Consider the following 18,979-nt stretch of genomic DNA (forward strand, 5'->3'; position numbering starts at 1 on the left):
TCCATTTAGAACCCCTTTCGATGAGGGGTTCTACTTGGAATCCTGAGGGGTTCTACTTGGAATCCTGAGGGGTTCTACTTGGAATCCTGAGGGGTTCTACTTGGAATCCTGAGGGGTTCTACTTGGAATCCTGAGGGGTTCTACTTGGAATCCTGAGGGGTTCTACTTGGAATCCTGAGGGGTTCTACTTGGAATCCTGAGGGGTTCTTCAAATGGTTTTCCTGTGGGGACAGCCAATAACTGTTTTTATCTTCCTAAGAGTGTGAGACCTGTGGAGTGTTGGAGCTGAAGTGACTCTTTAATTTAACATTGATCCAGTACTGCTTCACCTAATAACATCTGGTTGTTTCTCTCTCCCCTCCATGTTGTGTCTTGCAGGTTGGGTGGTCTCCCCAGAGGATAGGGGTGTTCCTGGACTGTGACGAGAGGAAGGTGTCCTTCTATAACGCTGATGACATGAGTCTCCTGTACTCCTTCAGTAACGGCCCCAGAGGCAGAGTGCTGCCGTTCTTTAGCCCCTGTGTCAATGATACTAACCAGAAACCACAGCCCATACAGCTGCTGCATTATCCTCCTGTTGACCTGACTTGTTAGGACGTGTGTGTGTGTGTGTGAACAATAGGTGTATCAGACTGGTGTATCAATGACTATAGTCAGAAACCATATCCCATAATGCTCCCCTTGGTCCTGATATGTTTCTCTGATCCTTGGCTCTTGATTTGCCAGTGGGCAAACTACTACATCAAAAGTGTCTACTGTCTGAGCTTCCCAAGTCTAAATCACCAAAACGCTCCATATCACTTCATTTCATTCCTCTGTGAGGCATTTACTTCCAAAGGGTTTTGCAATGGAACAGTTGCTATAGTAAATGTCTCATCACCAGGACCCTCTTTATCAGCATGATGCATCATGGGCATCATAACGTGGTCTCATTATAATGGTGCAGTAGAAATATTGTAATAAATTCTGCTTTAGTGGCTATATGTACTTTTTGGGTGACCAAATTCACACAGAAATGTGAGTTATAGATATTTCATTCTTAAACAAGTCTAAAGTGGTAGATGTGTTCTATTTGTGGTGTTTCTTTTTGGTTTTTGCGTTCGGTTTTGTACACCAGCTTCAAAAAGCTGAAACAACTATATTTTTGGTTATGGAAGGTATTTTTTCCACAGGGGTTTAGATGGTACAATGATTCTCTACACTATACTACCTTGTTTTGTCACACAAACTGAAATTAGGCAAACTACTAGAGTTTTAGAAACCAGGAAATGGCAGAGCGATTTCTGCATAGTGCATCTTTTTTTAAGTATCAGCCATATGCCTGTCGCTCTTTTGACAAAATGGGGCCCGTTGTCCAATTTTAGTGGATGTTTCCTCCTGTGTTTAAGTCACTGTAGATACTGATGGGTGCCATAATTGCACTGTACCTTTAAATCACCCTGCTTTCTCATCAGGGCTTATGTTATGCCTTCTCACCTTTTTTATGTAATCTCTATTTTTAATCGGTTCAATATAGCTTTAAAAAAAAGAAGTTATTTCATCACAGTACTTTATAATTTTGTTTTGAGTTCTTTGCGATCATTTTTTTTTTTTCTAATCTTAATCTTAATAGTACACATTTTACATATCTCAATCAATCTGTGCTCATCAGATTAAAATAAGGACTGATTTTACTGTAATCCGAGAAAGGACATTGTTTTGGGGGGGAGATGTCTTTGACAATGAACCAAATCAAACACTGTCATGTCTATGGTCTCCAGCTTTCAGATGCTCTGAGTACTGCAACACAGATTTTGTCTGAAAATTACAGATTGAGCCAATGGTTTTTAAATGGGAGTCATCTGACTGATGTCCGTTTTTTATTTTTTTCATAATATGTCAACCTTTTCGTCGTATGCAGCTCGTCCGAAAATAGTGGAGTGGTTAACTTGACGAACTGACAATTCATTATATACAATTTCCTCTGTGTTCATGAGTCTCGGTTGTAGTCGGGGTTAGCGCAGTGCACCTGGGGGGGAAGTGTGTTGTATCCCTGAGTAACATCCCTGACATCCCCCTGCCAGTCACCCAGCGAGGTTGCACCTCAGTTATCGCCTCTAACATACCGCTCAGCCACTTCCTGTTTCCTCTTACAAAGTGCAGAGGTCACACAAACACACTGACAGGAGGGAAGGGTTGGGGATTAGGCCTGCAGCCTTCTAGCTGGTAACTAACTGGCCCCAGGGTGTTTATGGTTGGCACTGTGCAGGATGGCCAGCAGTGCTTCATTTGGAAATTGGGAGGTTCTGGAACACGCAGTCAGGGAGGGAGGAGGGTTATCGGGGGGGCTCTGAGGTACCGAAACACATTGAGGAAAAAGTGTCATACACAACGTAGCAGCACAGCAGACAGTAGGCTACATGGCTGTTTACTATCTATGGTGGTGAAACGGACAGCACTCCCAAGGTGCTGATTTAATTCAAATCATTTTAGACGTCACTGCAGTATACCCACATACTTGAGAAAAGCTGCGGGGAAGTTGCACAAGTCCACATTTCTTAGAGCCTAATTTTCTAGACATCAATGTACAGTGATATTTTTAGCTGACTGCAGAACATTCACCGTATGCGTACAGTGGCCTGCAAAAGTATTCACGCCCTTGGCATTTTTCCTATTTTGTTGCCTTACAACCTGGAATTAAAATATATATTTTTTTGGGGGGGTTGTATCATTTGATTTACACAACATGCCTACCACTTTGAAGATGCAAAATATTTTTTTGTGACAAAGAAGAAATAAGACAAAGAACTTGAGTGTGCATAACTATTTCCCCCCCCCCCCCCAAAAAAAAGTCAATACTTTGTAGAGCCACCTTTTGCAGCAATTACAGCTGCAAGTCTCTTAGGGTATGTCTCTATAAGCTTGGCACATCTAGCCACTGCGATTTTTTTTTTTTTTTTGATTTTTTTTTTTTTGCCCATTCTTCAAGACAAAACTGCTCCAGCTCTTTCAAGTTGGATGGGTTCCGCTGGTGTACAGCAATCTTTAAGTCATACCACAGATTCACAATTGGATTGAGGTCTTGGCTTTGACTAGGCCATTCCAAGACATTTAAATGTTTTCACTTCTGGGTGTGGTTCCCCCTGCATCACTTCTGGGTGTGGTTCCTCCTGCATCACTTCTGGGTGTGGTTCCCCCTGCATCACTTCTGGGTGTGGTTCCTCCTGCATCACTTCTGGGTGTGGTTCCCCTTGCATCACTTCTGGGTGTGGTTCCCCCTTGCATCACTTCTGGGTGTGGTTCCTCCTTGCATCACTTCTGGGTGTGGTTTCCCCTTGCATCACTTCTGGGTGTTGTTCCCCCTTTGCATCACTTTTGGGTGTTGTTCCCCCTTTGCATCACTTTTGGGTGTGGTTCCCCCTTTGCATCACTTTTGGGTGTGGTTCCCCCTTTGCATCACTTTTGGGTGTGGTTCCCCCTTGCATCACTTCTGGGTGTGGTTCCCCCTTGCATCACTTCTGGGTGTGGTTCCCCCTTGCATCACTTCTGGGTGTGGTTCCCCCTGCATCACTTCTGGGTGTGGTGTTCTGGTCCGTGTGGTGTCATGGCTCAGTGAGCCCTGAACAGCTCGTCTGGAGCCTGATGCTGAAGCCAAGGCAAGCACACACACACACACACCACCCTGTAATTACCAAGTATCACAGGATTTCACAGGAATCATAAACCTGCACTTTACAAATCTGTGTGTGTTTGTGTTCATGTATCTCTGTGTGTGTGTTAGCCTGTGAGCATGCCTGTGTGTGTGTTTTACTACAGAGGTTTGTCACTTCCACATGTCCTGTATCTTCCTCTAATATACAGCTGATAGCAGGCCTGTGTTCCGAATGCCTCCCTATTTAGTGCACTAATATGGGCTCTGGTTACACAGAACTGGTCCGGCTTTTAGCACGTTTCCCATTCACACCCCAACAAGTCCTTGGAGAGGAGAAGGAGAGTGATATAGGGGCAGGTGATAGTCTATAGTCCTATACAGTGGGGGAAAAAGGTATTTGATCCCCTGCTGATTTTTTACATTTGCCCACTGACAAAGAAATGATCAGTCTATAATTTTAATGGTAGGTTTATTTGAACAGTAAGAGACAGAATAACAACAAAAAGATCCAGAAAAACACATGTCAAAAATGTTAGAAATTGATTTGCATTTTAATGAGGGAAATAAGTATTTGACCCCTCTGCAAAACATGACTTAGTACTTGGTGGCAAACCCTTGTTGGCAATCACAGAGGTCAGACGTTTCTTGTAGTTGGCCACCAGGTTTGCACACATCTCAGGAGGGATTTTGTCCCGCTCCTCTTTGCAGATCTTCTCCAAGCCATTATGGTTTCGAGGCTGACGTTTGGCAACTCGAACCTTCAGCTCCCTCCACAGATTTTCTATGGGATTAAGGTCTGGAGACTGGCTAGGCCACTCAAGGACCTTAATGTGCTTCTTCTTGAGCCACTCCTTTGTTGTCTTGGCCGTGTGTTTTGGGTCATTGTCATGCTGGAATACCCATCCACGATCCATTTTCAATGCCCTGGCTGAGGGAAGGAGGTTCTGACCCAAGAATTGACGGTACATGTCCCTGTCCATCGTCCCTTTGATGCGGTGAAGTTGTCCTGACCCCTTAGCAGAAAAACACCCCCAAAGCATAATGTTTCCACCTCCATGTTTGACGGTGGGGATAGTGTTCTTTGGGTCATAGGCAGCATTCCTCCTCCTCCAAACACGGCGAGTTGGGTTGATGCCAAAGAGCTCCATTTTGGTCTCATCTGATCACAACACTTTCACCCAGTTGTCCTCTGAATCATTCAGATGTTCATTGGCAAACTTCAGACGGGCATGTATATGTGCTTTCTTGAGCAGGGGGACCTTGCGGGCGCTTCAGAATTTCAGTCCTTCACGGCGTAGTGTGTTACCAATTGTTTTCTTGGTTACTATGGTCCCAGCTGCCTTGAGATCATTGACAAGATCCTCCCGTGTAGTTCTGGGCTGATTCCTCACCGTTCTCATGATCATTGCAACTCCACGAGGTGAGATCTTGCATGGAGCCCCAGGCTGAGGGAGATTGACAGTTCTTTTGTGTTTCTTCCATTTGCGAATAATCGCACCAACTGTTGTCACCTTCTCACCAAGCTGCTTGGCGATGGTCTATGCTGCTTGGCGGTGGAATGTAGCCCATTCCAGCCTTGTGTAGGTCTACAATCTTGTCCCTGACATCCTTGGAGAGCTCTTTGGTCTTGGCCATGGTGGAGAATTTGGAATCTGATTGATTGATTGCTTCTGTGGACAGGTGTCTTTTTATACAGGTAACAAGCTGAGATTAGGAGCACTCCCTTTAAGAGTGTGCTCCTAATCTCAGTTTGTTACTTGTATAAAAGACACTTGGGAGCCAGAAATCTTTCTGATTGAGAGGGGGTCAAATACTTATTTCCCTCATTAAAATGCAAATCAATTTATAACATTTTTGACATGCGTTTTTCTGGATTTTTTTGTTGTTATTCTGTCTCTCACTATTCAAATAAACCTACCATTAAAATTATAGACTGATAATTTCTTTGTCAGTGGGCAAACGTACAAAATCAGCAGGGGATCAAATACTTTTTTCCCTCACTGTAGGGGCTGGTGATAGTCTATAGTGATATAGGTACTGGTGATGGTCTATGGTGATATAGGGGCTGGTGATGGTCTATGGTGATATAGGGGCTGGTGATAGTCTATAGTGATATAGGGGCTGGTGATAGTCTATAGTGATATAGGTGATGGTCTATGGTGATATAGGGGCTGGTGATAGTCTATAGTGATATAGGGGCTGGTGATAGTCTGTATACTAGTGATATAGGGGCTGGTCATAGTCTATAGTGATATAGGGGCTGGTGATAGTCTGTATACTAGTGATATAGGGGCTGGTGATAGTCTATAGTGATATAGGGACTGGTGATAGTCTATAGTGATAGGGGCTGGTGATAGTCTATAGTGATATAGGGGCTGGTGGTAGTCTATATACTAGTGATATAGGGGCTGGTGATAGTCTATATACTAGTGATATAGGGGCTGGTGATAGTCTATATACTAGTGATATAGGGGCTGGTGATAGTCTATATACTAGTGATATAGGGACTTTTGATAGTCTATAGTGATATAGGGGCTGGTGATAGCCTATAGTGATATAGGGGCTGGTGGATAGGGCTGGTGATAGTCTATAGTGATATAGGGACTGGTGATAGTCTATAGCGATATAGGGGCTGGTGGTAGTCTATATTCTAACAACACATTAATTTTATTCTAACGGTGACAAACGGTGCCCACAAACTGTTTGGGTCTACATACAGCAGTCCCAACACCTTACCACTGCTACACCTGGCTATCAGCGGAGCCTTGTCCGTCTGTAAGAGTTGGTGTGTGTGTCAGTCAGTTGTGTTTTTGGGTGGAAACATGTTCTCATGCATGGAAGAAATATATAGAGGGCATTCAGAAAGTATTCAGACCCCTTCACCTTATTCACATTTTGTTATGTTACAGCCTTATTCAAAAATGTATTAATTTGTTTTTTCCCCCTCAATCTACACACAATACCCAATAATGGCAAAGCAAAAACTGGTTTGTAGAATTTTTTGATAATTCATAAATAAAATAAAAAATGGAATTATCACCTTTATATTCAGATGCTTTACTCAGTACTTTGTTGAAGCACCTTTGGCAGCGATTACAGCTTTGAGTCATCTTGGGTATTGTGCAACAAGCTTGGCACACCTGTATTTGAGGAGTTTCTCACATTCTTCTCTGCAGAACCTCTCAAGCTCTGTCAGGTTGGATGGGGAGCGTCGCTGCACAGCTATTTTCAGGTCTCTTCAGAGATGTTCGATGGGGTTCAAGTCCGGGCTCTGGCTGTGCCAATCAAGGACATTCAGAGACTAGTTCCGAAGCCACTCCTGTGTTGTCTTGGCTGTGTGATTAGGGTTGTTGTCCTGTTGGAAGGTGAACCTTCGCCCCAGCCTGAGGTCCTGAGCGCTCTCGGGAAAGTTTTCATCAAGAATCTCTCTGTACTTTGCGCTGTTCATCTTTCAATCTTGACTAGTCTCTCAGTCCCTGCCGCTGAAAAACATCCCCACAGCATGATGCTGCCACCACCATGCTTCACCGTAGGGTTTGTGCCAGGTTTCCTCCAGATATGAAACTTGGCCTTCAGGCCAAAGTGTTCAATCTTGGTTTCATCAGACCAGAGAATCTTGTTTCTCATGGTCTGAGAGTCCTGTAAGTTAATTTTGACAAACTCCAAGTGCTGCAGAGATGGTTGTCCTTCTGGAAGGTTCTCCCATCTCTATAGAGGAACTCTGTCAGTGACTATCTGGCTCTTGGTCACCTCCCTGACCAAGGCCCTTCTCCCCCGATTGCTCAGTTTGGCTGGGTGGCCAGCTCTAGGAAGAGTCTTGGTGGTTCCAAACTTCTTCCATTTAAGAATGATGGAGGCCACTGTGTTCTTGGGGACCTTCAATGCTGCAGAAATGTTTTGGTGCCCTTCCTCAGATCTGAACCTTGACACAATCCTGTCTCTGAGCTCTACGGACAATTCCTTCGACCTCATGGCTTGGTTTTTGCTCTGCCATGCACTGTCAACTGTGGGACCTAATATAGACAGGTGTGTGCCTTTCCAAATCATCTCCAATCAATTGAATTTCCCACAGGTGGACTCCAATCAAATTGTAGAAACATGTCAAGGATGATCAATGGAAACAGGATGAACCTGAGCTCAATTTCGAGTCTCATAGCAAAGGATCTGAATAACTATGTAAAAAAGGTATTTTGTTTTTTTATTTTTAATGCATTTGCACAAATGTCTAAATCCCTGTTTTCACTTTGACGTTATGGGGTATTGTGTGTAGATTGATGAGGGGGGGAAAAATCAATGTATCCATTTTAGAATAAGGCTGTAACTTAACAAAATGTTGAAAAAGGAAGGGGTCTGAATACTTTCCAAATGCACTGTAGCATCTCTAAGGGACTTAAAGATATCTGAGGCTGAAATTGATATTGACAGACATATTTGTTTGTGGCATGACCTTACCAGAATCTAATTGTATATTGTTAACCATTAAAACAAGTTTTCAATTCTGCAAAAATGCTATTGTTTTCATATGATCCAGAACGGGGGATTAAATCAAGTTAAAGAGAACACTTCCATTAACGATTTTAAATGTCAAAAGGTACAAGTTGAATTTGGGAAATTATATCATTCTTTACAGTGACTATAAATGGAGGAGACTGAGTCAAGGATATAACTGTCATTAACTCGCCTATGTATGTCTAAGGTTAAAGTTGAAAATTGTGAATTGGTAAATTACTTGGCTGTGAAGTGTTGAATTTCAAGAGAAGCAACAGTGACATACCAGTTAAATGAAGCAGTCTAACGTGGTAATAATTTAGTGTTGGGATTACATCTTACATTTAAGTCATTTAGCAGACGCTCTTATCCAGAGCGACTTACAGTAGTGAATACATACATTTCATGGATTTTTTTTTTTTTTTTTACTGGCCCCCCGTGGGAATCGAACCCACAAGCCTGGTGTTGCACACACCATGCTCTACCAACTGAGCCACAGGGAAGGGCATATTTCTCATGGGGGTTCCTCCATGGTTACTGGAAGGCTTAGCCTGTTTTATGAACGAGAGTGGCGTGTGTGTGTGTACGTCCCAGTCACGAGCGAGGGAAAAGGAAACCATTGTGAGTCCATTCAGGACTTGATTCATCCTTTGGTTTTTAACAGGAAAATAGGAAAAGGTTTATTTTAGTTTTGTCCATTTCACCCAGCACATCCTCTTCGTGGGGTTCTAATGACAGAGTCACCGCTTCCCACTTCCACAGCTCCCGCACCTGAGTTGGTCCCATTATCCCTCACGGAGTTTTATTTGACCCCCTTTTTCTCTGCGGCTCTTGCAGTCAACACCTCAAACACGCGACGTTTTGTAGTAAAAATAATAATCGGTTAAAACTTCGCAGAACCGGGAGAATTGGAAATGAAGAGAGATTTTACGTGTTTCTGTCGGATTTGGTTTGGGATCGCTGCTTCTTCAGGTAAGTGGAGAAATACGCTTTGTTTTATTATCAGACCGTTTTGGATGGCGCAGTCAAACGTTTATAGCGGCAACACGCACATCAGGGAGGGGGGTTTGTGTGGTGTTGCGGGTCTGATAGAAACTTTATCCCGTGTTGTTTTTTAACAGATGTGGACTAGGATAATAACAACCAATTATTTTAGGAATACTATATATTTAATGTTAGTTTTAATTAGCTAAGTTCAAATAAGTGTTCTCCAACTCAGCCGACCAACTTCATTCTCATATTAACTGACATCATAGTCTGATACGACATACGTTTTTGTTTCTACAGCTGATTGGCCCCGGTGCTTGGTCAATTAAAAACCATCTAAAAAGAAAGATGAGTTATGAAGTAGTTTTTGACTTCCTAAAGCTATGTTGTACTATTATAGGGTGCTTTCTGAAAATAGAAAATTCATTTTGAAGTGTATCCTCCCTCTAAAGCTCAGGTTTTCCATGTGAATATGAGTTTGTCAATCTTCACCTAGAAGCCTAAAATGGGATTTTCTTATAAATTATTATTATTTTTTTTTAAACAATCCCTTTTAAAATGATGATTGCTTACAAATGAATGAATGGGAAAACAGCGTTGACTTCCGGACCACAAGGTGATCAGTCCTCTTCTGGCTGTGCCGGGTGGAGATTATAACAGTACATGGCCAAGATGTTCAAACGTTCATAGATGACCAGCAGGGTCAAATAATAATAATCACAGTGGTTGTAGAGGGTGCAACCTCAGGAGTAAATGTCAGTTGGCTTTTCATAGCTGATCATTCAGAGTAACTCTACTGCTCCTGCTGTCTCTAGAGAGTTGAAAACAGCAGGTCTGGGACAGGTAGCACGTCCGGTGAACAGGTCAGGGTTCCATAGCCGCAGGCAGAACAGTTGAAACTGGAGAAGCAGCATGGCCAGGTGGACTGGGGACAACAATGAGTCATCAGGCCAGGTTGATGGTCCTACGGCTCAGGTCCAGAGAAAGAGAGAGAGAGAGAGAGAGAATACTTAAATTCACACAGGATAGGACAGGAGAAATACTCCAGATGTAACAGACTGACCCTAGCTCCCCGACACATAAACTATTGCAGCATAAATACTGGAGGCTGAGAGAGGAGGGGTCGGGAGACACTGTGTCCCTGTCCGACGATACCCCTGGACAGGGCCAAACAGGCAGGATATAACCCCACCCACTTTGCCAAAGCACAGCCCCTACACCCCTAGAGGGATATCTTCAACCACCAACTTACCATCCTGAGACAACATTTACATTTAAGTCATTTAGCAGACGCTCTTATCCAGAGCGACTTACAAATTGGTGCATTCACCTTATGATATCCAGTGGAACAACCACTTTACAATAGTGCATCTAAATCTTTTAGGGGGGGGGGGGGTTAGAAGGATTACTTTATCCTATCCTAGGTATTCCTTAAAGAGGTGGGGTTTCAGGTGTCTCCGGAAGGTGGTGATTGACTCCGCTGTCCTGGCGTCGTGAGGGAGCTTGTTCCACCATTGGGGTGCCAGAGCAGCGAACAGTTTTGACTGGGCTGAGTGGGAACTGTGCTTCCTCAGAGGTAGGGAGGCGAGCAGGCCAGAGGTGGATGAACGCAGTGCCCTTGTTTGGGTGTAGGGCCTGATCAGAGCCTGAAGGTACGGAGGTGCCGTTCCCCTCACAGCTCCGTAGGCAAGCTCCATGGTCTTGTAGCGGATGCGAGCTTCAACTGGAAGCCAGTGGAGAGAGTGGAGGAGCGGGGTGACGTGAGATAACTTGGGAAGGTTGAACACCAGACGGGCTGCGGCGTTCTGGATGAGTTGTAGGGGTTTACTGGCACAGGCAGGGAGCCCAGCCAACAGCGAGTTGCAGTAATCCAGACGGGAGATGACAAGTGCCTGGATTAGGACCTGCGCCGCTTCCTGTGTGAGGTAGGGTCATACTCTGCGAATGTTGTAGAGCATGAACCTACAGGATCGGGTCACCGCCTTGATGTTAGACAAGGCAGAGTATAGCCCACAAAGATCTCCCCCACGGCACAACCCAAGGGGGGGCACCAACCCGGACAGGAAGATAATGTCAGTGACTCAACCCACTCAAATGATGCACCCCTCCTAGGGACGGCATGGAAGAGCACCAGTAAGCTAGTGACTCAGCCCCTGTAATAGGGTTAGAGGCAGAGAATCCCAGTGGAGAGAGGGGAACCGGCCAGGCAGAGACAGCAAGGGCAGTTCGTTGCTCCAGAGCCTTTCCGTTCACCTTCACACTCCTGGGCCAGACTACACTCAATCATTGGACCTACTGAAGAGATGAGTCTTCAATAAAGACTTAACGGTTGAGACTGAGTCTGCATCTCTCACATGGGTAGGCAGACCATTCCATAAAAATGGAGCTCTTTAGGAGAAAGCCCTGCCTCCAGCTGTTTGTTTAGAACTTCTAGGGACAATTAGGAGGCCTGCGTCTTGTGACCGTAGCGTACGTGTAGGTATGTACGGCAGGACCAAATTGGAAAGATAGGTAGGAGCAAGCCCATGTAATGCTTTGTAGGTTAGCAGTAAAACCTTGAAATCATCCCTTGCCTTAACAGGAAGCCAGTGTAGGGAGGCTAACACTGGAGTAATATGATCAAATTTTTGGCTCTAGTCAGAATTCTAGCAGCTGTGTTTAGCACTAACTGAAGTTTATTTAGTGCTTTATCTGGGTAGCCGAAAAGTAGAGCATTGCAGTAGTCTAACCTAGAAGTGACAAAAGCATAGATTAATTTTTCTGCATTTTTGGACACAAAGTTTCTGATTTTTGTCATGTTACGTAGATGGAAAAAAGCTGTCATTGAAACAGTCTTGATATGTTCGTCAAAAGAGAGATCAGGGTCCAGAGTAACGCAGAGGTCCTTCAGTTTTATTTGAGACAACTGTACAACCATCAAGATTAATTGTCAGATTCAACAGAAGATCTCTTTGTTTCTTGGGACCTAGAACAAGCATCTCTGTTTTGTCCGAGTCTAAAAGTAGAACATTTGCCGCCATCCACTTCCTTATGTCTGAAACACAGGCTTCCATTGAGGGCAATTTTGGGGCTTCACCATGTTTCATTGAAATGTACACCTGTGTTGTCCGCATAGCAGTGAAAGTTAACATTATGTTTGAGAATGACATCACCAAAAGGTAAAATATATAGTGAAAACAATAGTGGTCCTAAAATGGAGCCTTGAGGAACACCGAAATTTACAGTTGATTTGTCAAGAGGACAAACCATCCACAGAGACAAACTGATATATTTCCGACAGATAAGATCTAAACCAGGCCAGAACTTGTCCGTGTAGACCAATTTGGGTTTCCAATCTCTCCAAAAGAATGTGGCGATCGATGGTATCAATAGCAGCACTAAGGTCTAGGAGCACGAGGACAGATGCAGAGCCTCGGTCTGACGCCATTTAAAGGTAATTTACCACCTTCACAAGTGCAGTCTCAGTGCTATGATGGGGTCTAAAACCAGACTGAAGCATTTCATATACATTGTTTGTCTTCAGGAAGGCAGTGAGTTGCTGCGCAACAGTTTTTCTAAAATGTTTGAGAGGAATGAGACATTTGATATAGGCTGATTTAGTTTTTTATATTTTCTGGGTCAAGGTTTGGCTTTTTCAAGAGAGGCTTTATTACTGCCACTTTTTTAGTGAGTTTGGTACATATCCGGTGGATAGAGAGACATTTATTATGTTCAACATAGGAGGGCCAAGCACAGGAAGCAGCTCTTTCAGTACTTTAGTTGGAATAGGGTCCAGTATGCAGCTTGAAGGTTTAGAGGCCATTACTATTTTCATGAATGTGTCAAGAGATATAGGATTAAACAATTTGAGTGTCTCCCTTGGTCCTAGTTCCTGGCAGAGTTGTGCAGACACAGGAAAACTGAGCATCGGAGGAAATCGCAGACTTAAAGAGGAGTCCGTAATTTGCTTTCTAATGATCATGATCTTTTCGTCAAGGAAGTTCATGAATTTATCACTGCTGAAGTGAAAGCCAGTATCAAAAATACATTTTGGATTGTTCTTATTCTCCTCAATTAAGTTGGAAAAATAGGATGATCGAGCAGCAGTGAGGGCTCTTCGATACTGCACGGTACTGTCTTTCCAAGCTAGTCGGAAGACTTCCAGTTTGGTGTAGCGCCATTTCCGTTACAATTTTCTGGAAGCTTGCTTCAGAGCTCGGGTATTTTCTGTATAGCAGGGAGCTAGTTTCTTATGACAAATGTTTTTAGTTTTTAGGGGTGTGACTGCATCTAGGGTATTACGCAAGGTTAAGTTGAGGTCGTTAACTGATTTTTGTCCTTGGGTAGGTGGAGGGAGTCTGAAAGGGTATCTAGGAATATTTGGGTTGTCTGAGAATTTATAGCATGGCTTTTGATTATCCTTGGCTGGGGTCTGAGCAGATTATTTGTTGCGATTGCAAACATAATAAAATGGTGGTCTGATAGTCCAGGATTAGGAGGAAAAACATTAAGATCCACAACATTTATTCCATGGGACAAAACTAGGTCCAGAGTATGATTGTGGCAGTGAGTAGGTCCGGAGACATGTTGGACAAAACCCACTGAGTCGATGATGGCTCCGAAAGCCTTTTGGAGTGGGTCTGTGGACTTTTCCATGTGAATATTAAAGTCACCAAAAATGTGAATATTATCTGCCATGACTACAAGGTCCGATAGAAATTCAGGGAACTCAGTGAGGAACGCTGTATATGGCCCAGGAGGCCTGTAAACAGTAGCTATGAAAAGTGATTGAGTAGGCTGCATAGATTTCATGACTAGAAGCTCAAAAGACAAAAATGTTGTTTTTAAAAAAAAATTGTAAATTGAAATTTGCTATCGTAAATGTTAGCAACACCTCCGCCTTTGCGGGATGCACGGGAGATATGGTCACTAGTGTAACCAGGAGGAGAGGCCTCATTTAACACAGTAAATTCATCAGGCTTAAGCCATGTTTCAGTCAGGCCAATCACATCAAGATTATGATCAGTGATTAGTTCATTGACTATAACTGCCTTGGAAGTGAGGTATCTAAAATTAAGTAGTCCTGTTTTGAGATGTGAGATATCACAATCTCTTTCAATAATGGCAGGAATGTAGGAGGTCTTTATTCTAGTGAGATTGCTAAGGTGAACACCGCCATGTTTAGTTTTGCCCAACCTAGATCGAGGCACAGACACAGTCTCATTGGGGATAGCTGAGCTGACTACACTGACTGCTAGTGTCGGACTCCACTAAGCTGGCAGGCTGGCTAACAGCAGACCCTATCTCATTGTGGAGCTAGGGGAGTTAGAGCCCTGTCTATGTTCGTAGATAAAATGAGAGCACCCCTCCAGCTAGGATGGAGTCCATCACTCCTCAACAGGCCAGGCTTGGTGCTGTTTGTGGGTGAGTCCCAGAAAGAGGGCCAATTATCTACAAATTCTATATTTTGGGAGCGGCAGGAAACAGTTTTCAACCAGCGATTGAGTTGTGACTGCTGTAGAGCTCATCACTCCCCCTAACTGGGAGGGGGCCAGAGACAATTACTCAATGCCGACATTTTTTTGCTGATTTACACGCTGAAGCTATGCTGCGCTTGGTGACCTCTGACTGTTTCATCCTAACATCGTTGGTGCCGACGTGGATTACAATACCCGTATACTCTCTACACTCTGCAGTTTTAGCTTTAGCCAGCACCACCTTCAGATTAGCCTTTACGTCGGTAGCCCTGCCCCCTGGTAAACAGTGTATGATCGCTGGATGATTCGTTTTAAGTCTAATACTGTGGGTAATGGAGTTGCCAATGACTAGGGTTTTCAATTTGTCAGAGATAATGGTGGGAGGCTTCGGCGTCTCAGACCCCGTAACGGGAGGAGTAGAGAACAGAGATGGCTCGACCTCTGACTCCGACCTGTTGCTTAATGGGGAGAACTGGTTTAAAGTTTCTGTCGGCTGAATGAGCGACACCGGCTGAGCATTCCTACAGCATTTCCTTCCAGAAGCCATGAGAAAATTGTCCAGCTGCGGGGACCGTGCGAGGGGATTTATGCTACTATCTGTTCTTACTGATGGCGCAGACGCTGTTTCATCCTTTCCTACACTGAAATTACCCTTGCCTAACGATTGTGTCTGAAGCTGGGCTTGCAGCACAGCTATCCTCGCCGTAAGGCGATCGTTCTCCTGTATATTATGAGTACAGCGACTGCAATTAGAAGGCATCATGTTAATGTTACTACTTAGTTTCGACTGTTGGAGGTCCTGACGAACCACGTCCAGATAAAGGTGAAAAGGTTGAATGAAAAAAGTCGAGCGACGGGGAAAAAATAAAAATATAAACTTAAAAAAATTAAAACTGGCAGGTAGCAAAGTAAGGTTTGCAACACACCGCACAGCAGCACGTAAACAAGTCTACAAGTTGTAGCAGTATTAGTAGTAGTAGTTTTCATGTGGTTGTGGTAGTAGTAGTAGTGGTGGTGGTAGTAGTAGTAGTAGTAGTAGTAGTAGTAGTAGTAGTAGTAGTAGTAGTAGTAGTAGTAGTAGTAGTAGTAGTAGTGGTGGTAGTGGTGGTAGTGGTAGTGGTAGTAGTCGTAGTATTAGTAGTAGTGGTGGTAGTAGTGGTGGTAGTAGTGGTAGTAGTAGTAGTAGTAGTGGTGGTAGTAGTGGTGGTAATGGTAGTGGTAGTGGTGGTAGTGGTAGGTTTCATTAAATTAGCTGTAGTAGCAGCAGAATTTCATGTCATGTGTCTTTTACTGAGGAGTGGCTTCCGTCTGGCCACTCTACCATAAAGGCCTGATTGGTGGAGTGCTGCAGAGATGGTTGTCCTTCTGGAAGTTTCTCCCATCTCCACAGAGGAACCATAGAGCTCTGTCAGTGACCATCGGGTTCTTGGTCACCTGCCTGACCAAGGCCCTTCTCCCCCGATTGCTCAGTTTGGCCGGGTGGCCAGCTCTAGGAAGACTGTTGGTGTTTCCAAACTTTTTCCATTTTTGAATGATAGAGGCAACTGTGTTCTTGGGGACCTTCAATGCTGCAGACATTTTTTGGTACCCTTCCCCAGATCTTTGCCTCGACACAATCCTGTCTCGGAGTTCTATGGACAATTCCTTCGACCTCATGGCTTGGTTTTTGCTCTGACATGCATTGTCAACTGTGGGACCTTATATAGACAGGTGTGTGCCTTACCAAATCATATCCAATAAATTGAATTTACCACATGCGGAATTCAATCAAGTTATAGAAACAGCTCAAGGATGATCAATGGAAAACAGTATGCCTCCCCACCCAAACACACACTTAGTCAGGCCATATCCTGTCTCTGGGCTCTGCGATTTGACTGACTGTTTGTCTATTGGCTGTGACTGATGTAACAGAGTTAGCTTTGTAACCTCACTCCCCTTCAGAGGGGAACGTAATTGGCTAAGACGTTGTCAAGCGGGCAATCACTTGTGTTTTGTGAGGACCTGAGATGATGTACCAGTAAGGTTAGGGTCTGTTAAGCCAGCACAGTGACGCCTGTTACAATGGCTGTACATTTATTTCCTACTCAAAGCAGAAGAGAGTCTGCCAACTGGGCACAGATGCCAATTCAACATCTAATGTCATCGAAATGACGTGGAAACTACATTGACATGTGGAAACACTACCCACTGGACAGAGTGTGTGTTTCTGAGGGATGAGTTGTCTCTTCACTTGACAAGGTTATGTCATCTATTGTGATCATTGCCTTTCTATCTTTCTTTCTTTCTTTCTCCCCCCTCTCTCTCTCTCTCTTCTCTCTCTCTCTCTCTCTCCTCTCTCTCTCTCTCCTCTCTCTTTCTCTCTCTCTCTCCCTCTTCCGCTCTCTATTGTCCACCCCCTCTCTCTCTTTCTCTCTTTCTGTCTCTGAGTTGTCTTTTCACATGTCCTCCTCTCCTCATCCCTCTTGCCCCCTAAACGCACTGTCCTCACTGTTTCAAGTTACTGTAGAGGTAAATGCAAAGCATCGTAAAGCCTGTGATTTGTTTAAGATGCTCGGTGCTGTGGGTTTGAACTGAAACAGCTCTTCAACTCCAGGGAATATAACTCTGATGAGCTCAGAACTCAAGAGTAGAGCTGCTAGATGCTTTCTGCCTTCTGCAAAGTTGTGTGAATCTGTAAGTGGTTTCCTCTTTAAGTGGTATTTGTGTGTGTGTGTGTGTGCGTGCGTGTGCGCGTGCGTGTGCGTGTGCGTGTGTGTGTGCGTGTGTGTGTGTCACAGCTAATTAAGTCAGAAAACAACTCAAGGGGATTCAAATAAAGGTTCAATGACACACACACACACACACACACACTCAGACACACATTAAAACAGTCTGCAGTGTAGATGAACTTTAGCTAAACAAATCACACCACCAGATTACACTGGACACCCAGAAAGACAATAAGATGCAGTTTGGAAGAGAAGTTGGAGTGATTTGAGAGTTTGTCTTCCAACTTTTTCCCTATCTAGGGCCCAAAGAAAGGGCTCTGGTCAAAAATAGTGCACTATATATAGGGAAAAGGGTGCCATTTTGGGACTCAGTTTCAGTGTGGTGGAGTAAAGGTGTTGGAGGACATCGCTCCTCATCCTTAACTGGGTTCAGTTCAAGTAGGCTGAACTTTGGCACTCAGTGGCTGTGTCCCACATGACACCCTATTACCTATAAGTAGTGCACTACTTTTGACAAGAGCTTATTAAGTAGTGCACTATATAAGGAACAGGGTGGCTCAGTTGGTAGAGCATGGTGTTTGCAACGCCAGGGTTGTGGGTTCAATTCCCACGGGGGACCAGTACGGGGAAAAAAAGTATGAAATGTATGCATTCACTACTGTAAGTCGCTCTGGATAAGAGCGTCTGCTAAATGACTAAAATGTACAAATTTAAGTTGGCTGAACTTGGTCTGTATCAGGAGAAGGCACTTCACATCTATCTGTAGTAATATTATTTAAATCAATGGAAAATAGACCATGACAGATTTGAATTGATCGTTTTACCCAGAAACAAAATAGTGTAAAAGGAAGTCCACTACTCATTAATTACAGTTAAAAAGTATTTCAGATGTGTTATATAAACATTTTCTTTAGCTCTGACCTAGAAAAATCATCATTGGTAGTAATAGTCTGCTACTGGCATACAGTACATTACAGGGAACAGCCATAGATTGCAATCCTGCCTGTGTTGATTGACCCCCAGCCTCAGTCAGCTTTTCCTGGAGTCAATGACCGAAAATCCCTCTTTGGCCTCATGGGTGGAATGCTGTTAATCTTTTTTATAATTAATACCGTTTTTTTATTTATTTTTACAGACGGAAATCCAGTGTTTCTTCTGAGGTACAGTTGAAGTTGGATGTTTACATACACCTTAGCCAAATACATTTAAACCCAGATTTTCACAATTCCTAGTAAAAATTCCCTGTCTAAGGTCAGTTAGGATCACCACTTTATTTGAAGAATTTGAAATGTCAGAATAATAGTAGAGAAAATGATTTCTTTCAGCTTTTATTTCTTTCATCACATTCCCAGTGGGTCAGAAGTTTACATACACTCAATTAGTATTTGGTAGCATTGCATTTAAATTGTTTAACTTGGGTCAAACGTTTTGGGTAGCCTTCCACAAGCTTCCCACAATAAGTTGGGTGAAATTTGGCCCATTCCTCCTGACAGAGCTGGTGTAACTGAGTCAGGTTGTAGGCCTCCTTGCTTGCACACGCTTTTTCAGTTCTGCCCACAAATTTTCTATGGGATTGAGGTCAGGGCTTTGTGATGGCCACTCCAATACCTTGACTTTGTTGTTGTTAAGCCATTTTGCCACAACTTTGGAAGTATGCTTGCGGTCATTGTCCATTTGAAAGACCCATTTACGATCAAGCTTTAACTTCC

General features: G+C 43.7%; 2 protein-coding genes across 5 annotated transcripts in view; both read left to right on the plus strand.

Annotated features, from left to right (window-relative positions):
- Positions 1–17,291, plus strand: part of trim105 (tripartite motif containing 105) — a 31,855-nt gene extending 14,564 nt beyond the window's left edge. For 3 of the 4 annotated variants that reach the window (XM_029772096.1, XM_029772099.1, XM_029772098.1), the window contains one exon: positions 379–1,060. In XM_029772096.1, coding sequence (XP_029627956.1) covers positions 379–594 — 216 coding nt within the window. In that variant the 3' untranslated portion in view covers positions 595–1,060. Of the gene's footprint in view, positions 1–378; positions 1,061–17,263 lie in introns of those variants that run through there. The other variant, XM_029772097.1, reaches the window with a different exon arrangement.
- LOC115206769 (mucin-1-like) overlaps positions 8,598–18,979 on the plus strand; it is a 40,731-nt gene continuing 30,349 nt past the window's right edge. The window contains exon 1 of the mRNA XM_029773972.1: positions 8,598–9,091. Within this exon, the coding sequence (XP_029629832.1) occupies positions 9,034–9,091 (58 nt within the window). The 5' untranslated portion in view covers positions 8,598–9,033. The remainder of the gene's footprint in view (positions 9,092–18,979) is intronic.

This window comes from Salmo trutta, chromosome 13 (genome assembly GCF_901001165.1).
Source record: "Salmo trutta chromosome 13, fSalTru1.1, whole genome shotgun sequence".
In the NCBI taxonomy this organism is placed as follows: Eukaryota; Metazoa; Chordata; class Actinopteri; order Salmoniformes; family Salmonidae; genus Salmo; species Salmo trutta.